Source organism: Rhinolophus ferrumequinum, chromosome 7, assembly GCF_004115265.2.
Source record: "Rhinolophus ferrumequinum isolate MPI-CBG mRhiFer1 chromosome 7, mRhiFer1_v1.p, whole genome shotgun sequence".
In the NCBI taxonomy this organism is placed as follows: domain Eukaryota; kingdom Metazoa; phylum Chordata; class Mammalia; order Chiroptera; family Rhinolophidae; genus Rhinolophus; species Rhinolophus ferrumequinum.
Window position 1 is genome coordinate 14,451,147 of NC_046290.1, and position 18,453 is coordinate 14,469,599.

Consider the following 18,453-nt stretch of genomic DNA (forward strand, 5'->3'; position numbering starts at 1 on the left):
AAGAACGTCACTTCTTTTTAAAATTATGCATGTCAGACTGGCTAAAACTAGTAGTATTTTAAACATAATAAACTAAGAAGTATGATTGACCTCATATAAAGAAGGTATTCCAAATTTTATTTTCATTTTTTTCAAGAGTTATTAAAAAATTAACCACATGATGGTGCTATGTTACCAAATCATATGAACTCGCTCCCTTACTGTTTGAAGTCTACAAAAAGGAAGTGTTTTAGTGGCTAACAGAACGTAAGTACAATATAAATGTCCGATGGGACCAGTTGAAAGCTTAGTCTATTTATTAAAGAGTCCTGGTGAAGAATAATGTATTTTATCTATTATGTGTTTAAGAATAAAGAAAATAATCCTGCTTTGCATTCAATATGCCCACAGCTACATTTATTTGAAATGAAATAATATTTCCAAATAACATCAAAACAGTATTTCTTTTTTAAATTCCAAAAACATATATATTTATTTTAAAATAAATAGGAAACAACTTCAGCATTCTTTATTTTAACCATGGTATCACTACTTATTAGTTGCTAGTGGATACTTTTGTAGTATAGAACTCTTTGAAAATTTATGTAAGATATTAAATTGTCCTTTTGCATAATTTAATTGTTCATACATTACTTAATTGCTTAAATTTCTCAATCATTAATAAGAAAACGGCAGTGCTTCTATAAATATTTATGTATTTCAGTCTTTGAATATTTTTAATTCATGTCATTTTATAGTTATTTTTATACCCAATAAACATATATTTATTCTCATTTATCCAGTAGGAAAAAAAACCAAAACTGGCTAAAAATAAAATTAATTTAGCTTTTAACTTAAGAATATCATTGCAGAATTTAACACACCTATACTCTTATTTTAAATTTAGCCACTTCATAATTTTTAGATGGCATGAAAATTGTAAAAACTTTAAATTAATTAGCCCAATTTTGCAAGTGTTTTTATTGTTATAATACTTGATAATATATAGGGCATTTTTTATTTCTTTATACTTTACTCAGTGAAATATACAGTAAGAATAGGTTTTTATTCTTTTTTTTTTTTTAACCAATATCTTGTGCCTTGGAGAGATTTATAAAGTTTCATAATGTTATTCTGAATTGAAAGTGACACAGTGAAATGGCATTCTGTCACAGTGCTCATAAACTGAATCCAAGTTAAGGTTAAAAAATAAAGTTTAAAAAATTGCATTTTTTTTATTCATCTTATATAAACCAGACCATCATTTTTATCTACTTAGACACTCCCTGCATATTGAAAGAGGAGAGAGGAGGAAATAGTAATGAAAAAGCAAGTAATGTTTTGGAGATAAAACAATAATGAGAATATGTGCTTCAGAGAACTTTAAGCATTTTAACTTGTTTTAAGTAAGTTAAAAAAAGGAAAACTCTGAAAACAAAGAATATGCTCTAATATTAGCCACAGTATTAAAAAAAAAAAGATGTTTAAAAAACAACTAAATATTCAAATGTATGATAGGTATTTTTGTATTTTCTAAATGCATTTGGTACTCTTAAGACCTTAATTTCTATATGAATCTGGTTTTACATCAAGGTATTTACTATGACATGCTGATATATTGAAGAGAAATTTTTCAAAAAAACAATTTTAAGATCATTATGAAACTGAAACACTGCTGTTGATGTTTACATACATACATACATACGTATTTATTATTATAATACATCCAGTTCTTCCAGAATACCTAATGATCACTTCAAGATACAGTTTTCACTAAAAAAAAACATAAAGATAAAAGATGAACTTTATTTAAAGACGTGCAAGCCAACAGGTACATGTAAAGATGCTCAACACCTCTAACTATCAAGGAAATGCAAATCAGAACCACAATGAGATATTACTTCACACCTCTTAGAATGGCTATCATCAACAAGACAAGAAATAACAAGTGTTGGCAAGGATATGGAGAAAATGGAACCCTTGTGCACTGTTGGTGGGGCAGTATATTGGTGTAGTAACTATGGAAAATAGTTTGGGGTTTCCTCAAAAGATTGAAAATAGAACTACCGTATGATCCAGCAATTCAATTTCTGAGGATTTATTAAAAAAACAAAAGCAAATAAGCAAAAACACTAACTGGAAAAGATATATGCACCTCCATCTTCACTGCAGTATTATTTGCAATAGCCAAGAAATGGAAACAATCTAAGTGTCTATCAGCAGATGAATGGATAAAGAAAATATTTATCGCAATATTATTCAGCCATAAAAAAAGATGAATGAAATCTTGCTATTTACATCAACATGGATTGAGGGTTTTATTCTATACTAAGTGAAATAAATCAGAGAAAACAAATACTGCATAGTATTACTTGTATGTGGAATTAAAAAAAAAAGCTCATATTTGAAAGTTGCTAAGAGAGTAAATCTTAAAAATTCTCATCACAGGAAAAAATTGTGTACCTATGTATGATGATGAACATTAACTGGGCTTACTACGGTGATCATTTCACAATATATACTAATATCAAATAATTATGATGTACACTTGAAGCTAATATAATGTTGTATATGAATTGTACATCATTTTTTAAGTGCATTTGTTTAAATTAATTTTGAGTTTTTCATGGCTATATTGAACTGAATATTTTCTAATTATTTTATTTTAATGAAATCACACTGCCATGTTTAATCAAGTCACACATCTATGTGCATATGTGCACAGCACACACATTCACTCAATACAATGTATTGACCAGATATGTAGATAGGTATGCAGGAAGGTAGGTAGGGTATAGGAAAATTTTAAATTTTGTTACAAAAATGTTATTGTTTAAAGATTATAGATGTAGTCTGTAGGTTGCAATTTTATTTTCCAAAAGAACAATACTTTAGCAGGTAGGGGTTGCCTCTGGTGGCTCCTTATTTAGAGATTAAAACAAATTACAACACTGAAACCAAATCTATCACATTTAAATGCTTGGTATAATTGTTCTGGTGATCAGAATATTTATAACAATCTTTTTTGGCTGTTTCTTTAAAATCTAGGCAGAATCTCATAATTTTTCACAACCTCCACATCACTATAAAGATCATGGTCCTTATTTCCATCATTGGTTTCCTGAACTATTTCTAATCTCTTAACTGCTCTATTTCTAATTTCACTTAGTCATTATTCTCCTCAGAACAGCCAGAGTATCCTGGCTTTACAAGGGTAAAAACAGTTTAGATCTAAACCCACCGTGGTCTTCCCACATCATGGCGTAATTAAAGTCCTTGGCCTGGCCTCCATGATGGGAAAACTCTTCCTCTCTATCTTTGATCTCATCTCCAGCTACAGATATAGTCATTCATTGCACTCAGCCCAGCTAGCTTCCTTGCCCAGGACGCTCCCACCTCAGAGATTTTGCAATTGCTGCTCAATCTTTCTGGAACACACATAACTCAGACACCACATGGCTCATCCTTTGGTTGCTTCAGGTCTCTGCTATAATTCTAACACAAGAGTCTTTTCTGACCACCACATTGTCAGACAGCCACTATCCGCCACATTATGTGTTATTCCTTCACCCTATTTATGTTTTTCAAACTTGAATTTAATACTGCTGACAGTGCTTTCAAATTATTTTATCATTCTCATTTCTTCCACTCCTCCAGTAATAGAGCTTGCCTACATTAGGATTTTTACACTGATGTCAACATTCTCAAACAATTTGTGAATTAGATATTTATATTCTCAGAAAAAGACATAAAAGGGGCAAAATGAAGCTTAGTTGGGTTGGCATTTACCTCTAGATCTTACTTTTACATTAACTTATTTCATCTTAGTTAGGAACAATATAAAATAAAAATCAATAAAATATTGGTAACATTTTTTTAAGATTTAATTGAACAAATAGGCCTAATTATTTCAACCTAAAATATGTACTTGTTGAATAATAGAATAAAAGTGCCTGTGGGAGTGAATATTTCATAGTCACCTGCTCTTTTTTATTTAAAATACTGCTAATTGAAGGAAAATTAAAATTGTTGTCATTTTCAAGTTTTAGTTTTTCGGTTCTTTAATTATTATTGGGTAGCCAGCTGTCTAAAAACTTATCTATGTACCTTTTTCAATTTGATGACTCCTTCTTGTGTATCCTCATCTGTCACGATGTCAAACAAATTTCCCCCATCTCCTGGAACAATATTATATTCAATCTCTGCATTTTGTCCAAAATCAGGATCCACAGCTCGAATTCTTCCAATAGCTGAGCCAATAGGAGAAGATTCAGGAACTTTCAGATGGAAGATGCCTGATGAGACATATATAATTTGTGTTGACAGTGTAGTTAGTAAAGTACATAGTAAGATTACCAGGGTGGAAAAATATAGCCTATAGAAAATAAATCAAATTTAAAACATAAGTGTGAAAAATTGAAAAGCAATATGCTGTCAAGTTAGGGATATGATTGAGTAATAGATACTTTCCTAAATTTTAATTGGGCATTACAAACAGAAGAGGATGTTAAATTAGAATTATTGTGGGGGGATATTTTATATACCAATAGCATCAAAGTGTATCTAACATCAATGTGAAGGTGGGAATACCCATGAAATTTAATGGTAGTAATACAATAGAATGCAGGATATAAGACACAGGGAAAGAAAGAAAAGAAAGAAAGAAAGAAGGAAGGAAGGAAGGAAGGAAGGAAGGAAGAAAGAAAGAGAGAGAGAAAGATAGATACATAGAGAGGTAGATAGAGACAGATGATAATTATTTATAGAAAATTAAGGTTATGTTTTGTAACATATATAAATACAAAACACATATAATAATATAAATATAAAAATGGATGGAATATTTACGCAATTAGAATAAATAATTAAACTAAAAATAAAGTGTAAAATGATTATATGTACAGGTAACCAAAGTTTTAATCCATGATGGACTTAAGTGCAGCACATTATTGACTAATATTCAATTTATGTTTAGTAAATTTTTATTTTTACCCTGCTATGTACTTTTACACACTTTTAAAATTAGGATGTAAAGTCCTATTTCCCATTTTGTTTTTTTAACATTAAAAACAGAAAAAAAGTGAAATGCTTATTTTTCACCACCAGATGGAGTACTGACATTACTATGTATTTCATACTAAGAAAAACCTAAAACATCCCTATCTTTATGAAATATATTAGAATCATAAAAAGTTATAACATCCCAGAAAAAAGAAAATATATATACTGTTTAAAAGTTTTCAAAATTTTGTAATGTATACCACGAAAAAAGATACAGCACAGCTATTTTACTGACATCTAATCAAAGCAAATATTAATGGATTAAAAATTTGTCTGTTCATTCAAAATAAGGAAAGGGAGAGAATGGAAGGACATAAAAATGAAAAACTAAAAATAAAATACAAGTTTACTTTTTTATGTTGACTTTTCCGTCTAAATGACTATTAGTGGATTCTGTATTGCACTTGCCATGTGTAAAGCAACAAAGGTAATTAATTTGTTTTAGACATCTAGTTACATTAATAAAAATTAAATTAGAAAGGTCTTTCATGTTTTTTGAATGGTGAAATCCATTCAACAAACTATGAGTGCATTACAATATTACATTATTGGCTTCAGGAAATATGAGAAAAACATCAATCAACACTTTATGGAGATTCTAACAAATAGTTTCTTTTGTTTTTCCAATTATTTGCATTATAGTTCTTTCACAATCAGTTTTAATACCTGGTAACTTCATTAGCCCTAGTAACAATTAAATTTTGCCATCTGCTTTTCTCTTATAATGTTAAAATTAGCATTATTTACAGCCTATGGACAATACATCAATGGGACATATGTTTAGTCTCAAGACACCTAAATATTTACCTAAAATTTGTTTGTTTGTATGTAAAAGACAAAAAGTATGTTTTACAGTGATATAAAATACTTGTTTAATTAATCAATTTTATAGTGTAATTAATAGTATACCTGCCTTCAGAGGGGATATGAGGAAGCTTTCTAAAATAACACATTTAAGAAATAAACAAATAACATAGATTAAAAAATACTCCAAGTGGAAATATTGAAGTGTTCTACAGACATTATAAATCATTTTGGGTTAAGAAGTCATGTTCATCCATCAACCTAGCAACTTCTCAAAGGCTAGGATTATACCGTGTTTCCCTGAAAATAAGACCTAGCCAGACAATCAACTCTAGTGTATCTTTTGGAGCAAAAATTAATATAAACCCGGTCTTATTTTACTATAATATAAGACCGGGTCTTATATAATAAATATAATACAATATAATATAATATAATACCTGTCTTATATTAATTTTTGCTCCAAAAGACTCATTAGAGCTGACTGTCAAACTAGGTCTTATTTGGGGGGAAACATGATATTTCATGAGGTTTTATTCCCTAAACACTTAACACGGTGGTTGTCATATGGAGAAGCTCAATGTTTGAGGACTTAAAGCAGGGCCTGAACTTAAGGCAAACAGCAAAGAGAAAGAAAAAAATTATAGACTACATTGTATACCCATTGTCTACAAGAAGGGTAAAGACAGATATTTAAAGGGAATTTGTCTGAGTTCAAACAGCCAGGGCTACATAAGCAGAACGTAATGTGACTTTCGCAAGCAGTTTTCTACAGAGCACACGTGTTTTCCAATAGCCATATTAAACCCTTATCTTATTGAAGCACTCCTGAGATATAAGCAAATAGGAGGATGCCTTAATCCTTGTTTCATTTGGCAAGAAAGCACGCAACACAGTTATTTAAAGTTGTACTAAACTCTCAGGGAAAATTACAAAGATAAAGGACAAGGCATAATATAGGAGCTATTTTTCTTTTCCTTTTTTCTTCCTTCCTTAATGTGTATTAAATAGAAAAGTGATTTATCAGAAACATCTCCACATCGTTTGCCTCTTATTGCGTGATGGTGATAAAGAACCTGAGGAAACACTAAAAACCTTGAATCTACAGTATGACTGTACATGGTCCAATCTCATGGGACATTAATAAGTGTTAGGGAAGGTCTTGAATTTTTCCTAACAAAACAGAGCAATAGAGCAACAGAATAATGTACTGTAAATCCTCCTCTATCAGGATATATAGGATATATAGTCAGGAGATAAGGATAGATAGATAGATAGATAGATAGATAGATAGATAGATAGATAGATAGATAGATACATAAATACATACATACATACATGCATACATACATACATACATAAATATCAAAGATGTAGAGGGCAAGCAGAGATTTGAGAAATAAGGAACTGTCAAGTCTAGTGGATTTCAGATTTCAAACATTGACAGTAGTGTGTGGTGGTGATGGTGGGACAATTTTGGGGTGGGGTGGGAGTGGGGGTGTTGAATGGAATCTTTAGAAAATATGGGCATCTAACTTAAAAAGCTTGGATATTTCTGCTTATACTATCTGATCAAGTTACATACTGGGTTTATGATTTGGCTTTGCATTTGAATATGTAAAAGCAAAAATAGAATAAAAAAATTTAGGGAAATAATCTAGTCTATTGTCATCACTTAGGAATCATGGTTAGTGAAGGTAAAGAGTTTGTCATAATTGAGACCCTCTAGTGCAGAGAATTTGCAAAACTCTGAAATGTAACCTGAAATTCATCAGAAAATGCACACTATAGATGAAGGAGTCTCTTTTTTTAAGATAATATGCTGAGATGTGAGCTATATGTTTTACAAAAGCATGTTTTATGAATCCGATAACAATAAATGGGAAGAGAGCTATTCTTTGTAGTGCTCTTTCAATATAAGTTAAATAGATGTTTTTAAAAACACTGTCAGCATACAATATGTCAAAAAATGTCATTATTATCTGATGGCATTAAAAAATTTGTGATAAATTGAAATAGTTGGATTGTCAAAAATAAATAAATAAATAAAAGATTGCCTCAATAGCATTCCACTAACATGCCCTACCAAAATTTAGGTACAAAAGAAGTAAAACAGTGATTCACTGCCTACATATTTTTTTGTGCATCGAGGTTTAGTATACGTAAGATGCAAATATACAGGACAATGAATTTTCTATTCTTTACATAGCAGAAATACATATTAGTAAGGTGGAAGACACATTCATTAAGATAAGAGTTTCTCAATAAAATACTGTTGTTGATTAAAGTCCACAGACTATGGAAGAAGTCAGAGAAACTATGCATTAGTCATGTCAGATTATTTAAGCTTTGCCATTTGATTTCTAATGACTTAACATGTTTATCATTTCTAGAAACTCAACAGCAATAAAGCTGGGGTCATTCGGATTAATTCAAAACTGAAGTAATCTTAGCTATGCCAAAGTTAGATCGCTTATGATTATACTATGTAATTACACAGCCATCGTCTTCTAGGCGTGCTTTTGACACGTGTGAAACATCTTAATGACACTACCTGTACAACACAGATTAAAAAATAAAACAGGTGACAAGAACTTGTTCACAGAATCAATAAAAATATATACTTACATATTCATCAAATATACACGCTACACTTCACAAAAATAACCAGGTTCCCATAGAAAAGGGAAAAAAATCATGCAATGAACTAAGGTGAAATTATTGTGAACACGTTTTGTAACTTCTTATAGATTATGTTCCCTGTTAATTCAAAACGTAAAAGTATCTGTTACTCAGTTATAGGCTAAGTGGGCATCTTCTCAGTAACTATGTGTTTTAAAAAAGTATACTTTGAATTATTATGACTCACACTGTGTGTGTGTGTGTGTGTGTGTGTGTGAAAAACATTCGTTGATACCTAAGGACAAAAGAAATACAATATATTTCTCTTCTTTTCTTTCTTTGAAGAAACTTTCAAGTATTGCTAAAATCACAAAGAGAGCCGTATTTACTTAACAAAATATAAATTAACATGTTATAATTTACTCAGAAATAAAGATTTTAAGACTTGATAAGATATATGAAGTGAATGAATTATACAATACTGCAACAACAATCAGTGATAAAATCAGCAAATTAAAACAAATGGAATAATCCATTGCATATTCTATTTTGAAATACATTTTTTTAATATTTTGATTACATCATAATGACTAATCTAAAGTTATTTAAAATCATAATATAAAAAATTCAATGTTTAACTGCACACAAATTTTACCTGCAAGACAAATAACTAATTTGGAGGTAATTAGTATTTAAAAATACTAGAGTATTAGAAGTACTGGAAAGTTTAATTAGAAATTATTTCAAATTGATAAGAATGTTAAACATTTTTAAGAAATTAAAAATATATATTTGACATCACCTAAACAGATGTCAGGTGACATCTGATGGTTGTCACCTAAATAGATGGTTACTTGAAGTACTACATTTACATTTAAACTTTAGAAAAATAAATGCATACTACTGAATTCAAACATTAAGTGGTTCAAACCATGATCCTCCATGATTGTGTGTGTATGTGTGAGATTTACCATCTAATTGCATTGAAATACAGTGTTGCTTTATCAATATTTTATTGTTTTAATTATTTAATCAAGTAAAACAGCACACGACATGTCTTCACCTATTCTAAAGCAAATGATAAGGAAACAAAAGCAACATATCTGTGTGAGTAAACAGGAACTTTATATAAACTGTATATCTGTTATAGCCTCTTATTAGATCTGTGACCTTGGGCAAATATTTAATCTTTCCTTTTTCTAATCTGTAAAATTGTGATGCTAATAACAAATAAATATAATTATACTGCTATTATTTTTATTATTACACCTACCCTTTGATTTGTGTCTGAAAAGTCACTAATACATTAGTGCATGAAACTCATTAACTACTATCTATTATTATTACTTATTTTTAAATCGTATTTTATAGATAACCTCTATATCTATATTATAATATTTTCCTATAGGAATGATAATAGTCAACAGGAAACTGCCTATACAGGTATGGAGATGAAAAAAAGGGAGGTGATAAAAGAGTTCTGAACAGTCATTTTAATTTCAACTGAAACATTTTTCTCACATCTTGAAAATTGGAGCATTCAAGAATATATATATTTATATATATATATATATATATATATATATATATATGGTTGAAGAACATTTTATGCTCTCTATTTCCTTAAAAGTCTGAAGCTTTTTGTATTTTCAATAAGCCCAGATTAAAGTAATAGATAAACAGTCCACGAGGAAGAATTATCCTGATAAAGCTGGATTCAAGCTGGATTTTAGTCAAGCATAGTAAACATACAGTGAAATGAATGACTCAGTAATGACAGATAAATCTATTCCTGTTCATTCTTAGGATGAATCTAAGATGAACACAATTTTGGAAGTGTCAAGTATTTGCATGAAGAGTTTTACTGCATTAGCTAAATCACTTCACCTTTATAAAAGTAATAATTGCCCAGTCTAGATTTTAATTAACCATATACATGAATATGAATTGCCATGCACAGAATTTCCAGCATATTAATGGATTGAGTTCTATAAATTGTATTTAATGATAGTAATATTTCTTTTCTCAGAGCAATGATAAATTAATTCCTCTAAACTTTTCAGTTCTGAGCAGCCAAACACAACACAAAAAAATAAGACTGGATATTGACTTTTCCTTTTTAAATTCCCTTCGGATAATAGATTGAGTCTTCCAATAACTCACATTTTTGATATTTAATTCCACTACAATTTTTAGTAGCCTCTTCCATGGAGTGATGAAGAAAAAACAAACAACAAACAAACAAAAATACTGTGTTTATCCTGATGGTATTTATAGTCTAGTGGAGGAGTGTGATATGATTTATAATAAGAAGTTTATGTATATATTAGGTCCTCTTCAGTCCCAGTTTTTGGCACAGAGCTTCTAAAAACCTTGGGAGTTCCTAAGTGATGAGAGATATAAAGGTTTCTTTTGTTAGGTTAATAAGGAAACTTTTGTATGGCACCTAAGGATGGTGGCTGGTTACCAAGAGACCCAACCATGTGATTACAAGGAATGGTTTCAGAGACCTTCCAGATTGGTGAGCACTGGAAGGTGCTGAGACAGTCAGGCACCTGGAGGGGGCCAGGAAGGTCTGCGTCCTTTGCCCATCCCTTGCCCTATGCATCTCGTTTGTCCAGCTGTTCCTGAGTTATATCCTTTTATTATAAGGTATGATCTAGTGAGCAAAATGTTTCTCTGAGTTCTATGAGCCCCTGTAGCAACTAGGTGGAACCAAAGGAATGGGTTACGGGAACCTTTGCTTTACAGCCAGCAGATCAGAAGCACAGATGACCTGGGATGGTGACTGTCCTGTGCAGAGTGCAAGGGGCAACATGTGGAACCTAATGTTATCTTGGTATGTCATAATTGGGTTGGACTGTAGGACACCCAGCTGATGTTCCGGGAACTACTTGGCTGTGTGGGGAACCCTCCCCTGCCCCTGTTGGAATTGGGTCCAGGTACACGAATTAGGTAGGTGTACATCAATTAAACAACCCCACTAATTAAAATTGCAAAGTCACATCAGTGCTCTAAAGGAAAGTTCATAATTCTATTCACTTTTAATGATATTTAAGCTGAGAATCTGTGCCGAGTCAACTAGGTGATGGTGGGTGAGGTCAGCTAGTAGAAAACTTTCCAAACAGAAACAAAAATCATAATCTCCTGCCTTCCCATTTTGTTTGTTTAATTACTCCCACTGCGGCCTATGGACTTGTGTTGATACTGATGTAATATATATATATATATATATATATATATATATAGTGAATATCAGTTTTATTAGCAAATGTAAATTAAACAAATATTAATTATTACCAGTATCTCTCTACATCCAGCAATCCATCATCATTTTCCTGTCTTCTTGCCTCATCCAACTGAAACACATGGTTTATCATTTCAATATCATATTAACCTATGGCTTGTATAACTTACTTACCCATGTCCTTCTGTTTTGTAATCTGGCAATACTCAACCCTCAAGAAACAGTAGTGGTTGACTGAAGAAAACTACAATGAGACTCAGCGGCTAGATATCATTATAAATCATTATAAATTTCCGACACTAACAATGACTGCACCGTCAAAATTGGATTCAAAACATACAAACTCTCACAGGTAATGTATTACCGATCTCCATGACTTCTATTTCAAACTGACCTACTTTCTACTATAGAGCTCTGCTTTACTATTTTTACTACTTCCTCTCTTAGTTGGTGACCGGGTCACATATTTCGTAGGAAAAATTAAATCATATCACCTAGGAGTTAGGCATCTTCCTGAACCTTCGAAGAATCTTATATCAAGTGTTACTGTTGGTTTGAAAAGGTACAACATGCATGATGTAATAAAAACATGTTTGTTTGTTTTCTTTGCCTGCTACTGTTCTTTAAACCTTCTTCAGTGAGGGCAAACTTTGTCTTTTGTGCTTATCATTAAATAATGGACAGTCTGATGTTTACTTTAATTCCTCAAATCTAGGTTTGGAAATCAGCAATTTCCACTATATCATATTAATCAGTACTTTGATCCTTATGCAAAATTAAGACGTCCCCCGTCTGCCACCCTGCCTCCAAGCCAAAGTTGGGCAGCGACAGACAGAACTTCAATTTGGGCTACGGAGGGCTTGGCTGGATTTCCTGTCTCATCAGCCACCTACCAGGAGTGTTTTCACCTCACCATAGAAGGCGGCAAAGCTAGCGGTTTGGGCTGTTCTGACTTTTATGGACAGTTTCTGTCTCTGGGACAGACTCTCTCCAGGGGCACTTTTGGGAAGCTCTTGGAAGCTTCACCTCCTATAGACCCATGACAAAAGCATTACTTCCACTTTAACATGGCATTGTCCTTAGCCTCTGGATCTCTGAACAATCCATGGCACACACAGGTTCTCAGTTCAAGGAAATTCTTTGTGTCAGCACTTAATATGACTCTGGGTTGGTTTTCCCTTCTGCTTACACATTTCTAACAAAATCCTCCTCCTTTTGTTGTGTGTCATTAGTTTTCCAAACAAAACATTGTTCTTCTGTCTCTGCTCTTTACCAAGACACTTTAATATACTTAAGTAAGCGTGAGGCAGACATCAGTCCACGTATTTCCCCCATTTTCTGGGAAAATGTGTTGGATTTCATGATTGGTCCTTGTTGGTGGGAAGGCTTCCCTCACCAGACCTGTGACAAGAAGGAAAGGCACCCCCAACCCCTTACTTTTATTAGATGGAGTTTCAGCATGGCTTCCTCCAAAGAAATCTTCCACCCAAAATTTTCCCTCCACTCCACACTATATAAAAATTGTTTTAAAAGGAAAGAAACAGCCTTGTTGTGATTGAGATTTTCTTGAGTCAGAAATGCATCCTTATATTTCTATTGTAAAGTCTTTTTTTTTTTTTTCTGGAACTGTTTTTGGTTATGTGGAATTCATTTTATCTTAGCTTGAATGGAAATGTCAACATTAACTTTTATATTATCTGTAAACCTTCTCCAACCTTTTCTCTAGTTTCAATTGAGGTGTCCTTTTTCTGTTTCCTCTTATTAAATTCCAGCAATTAGTAAGTATTGTATTATTTATTAGAGAGTCTATCTTCTCTGCATTCAATGCTTTCTTCTCAGTTGAAATTCTCCCAAGAAGACACAAATTGTTCATATCTTATATTATAAAAACTTTCTCTTGTGCCCAAATCTGACTCTAGCTACCCCCATGATTCTCTTCCTTTTCTATCAGAACTTCTCAAAGAGAGTCACTGTTATCCATTCTTACCTGACAATCATTCCACAATCAACTTTAATCTAGACTTTGAACCCACCACTATTAAAATTCCCCCTGAGATCTCTATGACATCTTTGTCCCTAAATCCAGTGACAACATTTAAGCAGCATTCAACACGCTTTTCTTCCATTTTTCCTGAAGCACATTTCTCATTAAGATCTGTGACCCTCTATTGTCCTGGTTTCTCCCACTTCATATCTCTCCCCTTCTTAGCTTCCTTTGTTGGTGTTCTCCAATATCTGAATACGTAGTTCTCAAATTTGGCTGCAAATTGGCATGATATAGAAAATTAAAAAGAATAATAATAAAAAGACTGCCCAAGGGAGTCTAATTAATTGTTCTGAGTTTAGACCTGAATACAAGGATTGATTAAACTCCCTGCTGTTCTACTTTGCAATCATGGTCAAGAGAGATTGTCTCAGTGTGTCTTTATGGAGACTTTCCTCTTCCTCGGTAATTTTATCAATCCCCTGACTTCATTTACTATCTTTATGCTAAACCTTCTTTATATTTTAACTCTTGCCTATACACATATTTTGAGTATCTTTCGTAGCAAAACGTTATCCGATTCTAAAACTTTATTTGGATATCTCCAAGGACTTATGGACTTGCCAAGCTCCAGAAGAAGAATTCAATCACTAATCACTGTCTCAGCAAGTAGTATCACCATCTCCCCGGTTCTAAAACTAGAATCTGTATTTTTTGTTTTTGTTTTGTTTGTTTTTTCCACAGAAAATTCATGAATATTGTTGATATTTTTATGTCTTCAGATGACTCAAATCTAGCCACATATTGCCATTTTAAACCATTGACACCATCATCACAGATCAAATGACCCACACTTCTTGTGTGTATTACCGTGATTGTCTGGTAACTGGCTTTCACACATCTGCTCTTCCCAACCTTCTCCCACCTGCAATCTATTTTTTGTGCTGCTCAACAAAGATAGAAGTTGTGTCTATCACTCTCATCCCTTAAGCTATCTTGAAGAAGAGTGTTGCAAGAAAAGTATGAACTTTTAGAAAATCTGTGAGTATCAGTGTAAAGGGAAGAAATAACTTTTATAATAGATATTACTCTTTAAGTAGACACTTAATAAATAACAATAATACCAGTAATCATCTGTGGAGTGCTTTCTATTCTCCAGGCACTTTCCCTTGTTAACTAATCTTATTGTCATATGAGGTCTATGAGATAACACACTATTATTATAATTCTTAGTCATTGCTGTCCTAGTAAATGTTTAACAACTGGGTCAGAGAGGGAGGGATAATAGACAAACACCCTTATTTTTAGTGTTTGCCAAATTTTGTTGTATAAGTACTCCCAGCATGACTGATTTCAAGTATGTGACATCACTGAACACAGAATTGGGAGATGTGTACAGCTGGCTCTGAGGACCTGGTAGAGCCAGCTTTAGTGCACCACTCTACCAGTCTACAAATGAAGAAATTGGGGAGCATACAACTGGTCACTCATAGGCAGTGAGGTGAACCAATTGAGTGACATCTTTGAATAAACTATCCTTCTTTTCGGTCTGCCCGTTTCACTTCACGTGGTTTTACTGCCTGAGTGTCAGTCAAATGAAGACTATTGGGTTAGCAAATAAGATTTTTTAAAATGAAAATAATTCAAAATTTTCTTAAATTCAGTTGCACTGATGAAGGCAAATTCCAATTAAGAGTAAATTGAATGGGTTGGATAGACTCTGGAAAAGTTTTTCTTTTCAGTGCTTATAGAGCAAAATTAATGAAGATATAGAGAAAATAGCATTAGGAATTGTAATAGCATTCTGGGAAAGGGATATGGCTCTACAGATAAAATGGCTTCTGCTTATGTATCCAAGAAAGAAAGGAAAATTTATGACATCTTTCAGTCCTTCCAATTCTCCCGTTCTTGTTACATATCTCCCAGCTTTCAAGTACAAATTTTTATGTTTAACATTATGGTTCTACAAATTTTTGAATTCAATAAACATGTATTTATCTTTCTTAACAAAACTAATTATCCTTCATAATGTTATTTTTTCAAGATTTTTTTTGGAAGTCCCAACCAAACCAATTCCAAATGAGATATAAAACACAATATATTCATATAATTTAATGATTGCCAGAAGAAAAAGTGTTTGATTCTCAAAAATATGTATTTTTAATAAATGTAATTTATATACTAACCACTATCCCCATTACCTAATAGTAAGAATGATGGATATCTTGGCACGAGTTCATAACATGTGAAGTGCATCGATAACTTTCCATTGTTCATCTATTTTATGGAGTACATTTAATATTCCCTAAAAACTTCCATTAAATATGTAAAACTTTCTTTTGTCTTTGTCTATGTAATTTCTGATCCACCTAAATTTTGGTACATGGATAATTCTCATTCATATTGCCCATTAATTTCAGAAAAAATATACCACACTAGAAGTTTTAATACAAATTATAAATAAACTCAACATCTTATAAACTGAGCTCCTTAACAATGCCTGAAATTGAAATTTACCTGGAACATTTACCCGAAGTTTGCATTTCTCAGAGATTATTTTTTTGAAACATGAAGATAGTCTAAAAATGTAAAATTGGTAATAGTCTTTTCCCACATAATATTTTGGTTTCTTTAAGAAAAACTATTTTTTTTTTTGATAGCACCCAGTTCTTTGATCTTCAAATTTTATCTCTGAATATTTTTCTTATATTCATGCATCCATCATGTATGTACACTATGGATTAACTTTACTGTATTTACTTATATTTTATTACTTGAATATTCTCTATCTCTTCCCTATTTTGTCGCTTATGCCTAAAATATGACATCTGCCTCCTACTCCTCATTTACCTTTGAATAAATGCTATTCCCTATTCTTTCAAGAGTAGCTTAAAGTCGTTTTTGATCAAAACTTGTCTTGTCTTTACCCTTCCTTGTTTTTTCTTTTCTTTTTTTTTTTTAACAATTCTTTAAATAATGCTTCATACTTTTGCAGTGGTCTAAAATATTTTGGGACACATTTGCTTTCCCACTGCTAACTCTTACTATAGGTTTCATAAATCAATGTTGACACTATTTCTTTCAAAATCCTGTCATATCTATTTTGTAATAACTTTGGTGTCCTTCTTATATATTTATATGTTATTGTGTGTATAAACCTATCATTTATTTTACTTAAGGGACCATAATTGCCTATTAACTTAACAATATCCCCATTATATATAGAGCTGCTTGAAGGAAGCGATTACGTATTTTTCATCCTCTTTATACAGTACAAAAAATTTTGATATAGACTTTTTTTGCATTTACACTTCAATATAACTAGCAATCAATGAAACATTATTCATTGAGTCATATAATTTATTATGTCAAGTATTTATTAATAAAATAGATTTAGCAGGTACAAAATGTTTCTTTTTTGGTATTGCTTATATTCTGTTTAATGCTTATGAAGAAATAATTCAGAAGTCTAATGGTTCTTCCCTATGTAAATGCCAAGACATATAATAAAGCAAATATAAAATAGAAAAAATCAAAATATGTGGAATAATGGTGAATTTAGGGTGTCATTACATCTATGGTTAAAAATCACCACGACTGTCAGAAGTGTATTAAAGGTTTGGGGTCATTTGTTTAAGGATCTCCTTACATCTTTGTTCATTCCCTTTCCTAGATTTTCTTATATGCAAAATTTAAAGAGAGTTATATCTTCTTTCATATGATTAATTTCATTGAGATTGAGGCCTCTAATTTCATTCATCACTTCTTTGTTTATATCTCTCAGAAATGTTTCTTTGACTCTGACTTATCTTTGAGAAACCCAATGTGTTCAACCATCTTCTGTTCATTGATTCAAATTTTAGCATATCAACAAAGGAACCATCTTCCTACAGAAATCATTTCTTCACATGCTCTTTACCTTACCTAACTCTGAATCCAACAGATCACAAAGTCCTTTCCATTTTGCTACCAAATCATCTCTCACGTCTGCCTCAACTTCTCTATTCCAAACACCTGTCATAGGTTTGTGCCGCAGCCACTCTCTACTTCAGTCTTTAACAAGTTATCGAAGTTATTTTTCTAACATATTGATATACGATATTGCCCCTCTACTCGAAAACACAAAGAGATATATAAATATTTATATTTCAGGATTGTGGCTGTCTGTAACCAATATCCTCTTTATTTCATTCCACTAAATTCTTACTGTAAATTTCTTCTCAAATACCATGTTCTTCATAAATATTTTCTTAATTATCCCAGTTATACATAATTATCATGTCCTCTTTATACTAATAATTATTATGATCATATTCCTGTTTTGGAAATGCATTGCATTTGCTATATATATATATATATATATATATATATATATAGAGAGAGAGAGAGAGAGAGAGAGAGATACATATATATACATATATATGTATGTATATATATATATAGAGAGAGTATATATGTATATATATACTCTATAAGATGAATATAAATATATATATACAGAGAATGTATATATATTATATATTTATATATATATATACTCTCTCTCTCTCTTTCTATATATATATATATATATATATATATATATATGTTTTTATATTCATCTTATAGAGTGCGTTGTTGGCTAAGAAGAGAAAGAATGTATTGTTCAATTCATACCTCTTAAGAAGCAAGAAAAAGCGTCCCTGGTCTCCCTCTCTCTGTCTCTCTCTCTATATATATATTGATAGATATAGATATATATACACAGATATATAGA

General features: G+C 31.6%; 1 protein-coding gene across 1 annotated transcript in view; it reads right to left on the bottom strand.

Moving 5' to 3' along the window:
- Positions 1-18,453, bottom strand: part of CDH12 (cadherin 12) — an 893,592-nt gene that overhangs the window by 45,382 nt on the left and 829,757 nt on the right. Inside the window, exon 8 of the mRNA XM_033110569.1 lies at positions 4,087-4,274. Within this exon, the coding sequence (XP_032966460.1) occupies positions 4,087-4,274 (188 nt within the window). The remainder of the gene's footprint in view (positions 1-4,086; positions 4,275-18,453) is intronic.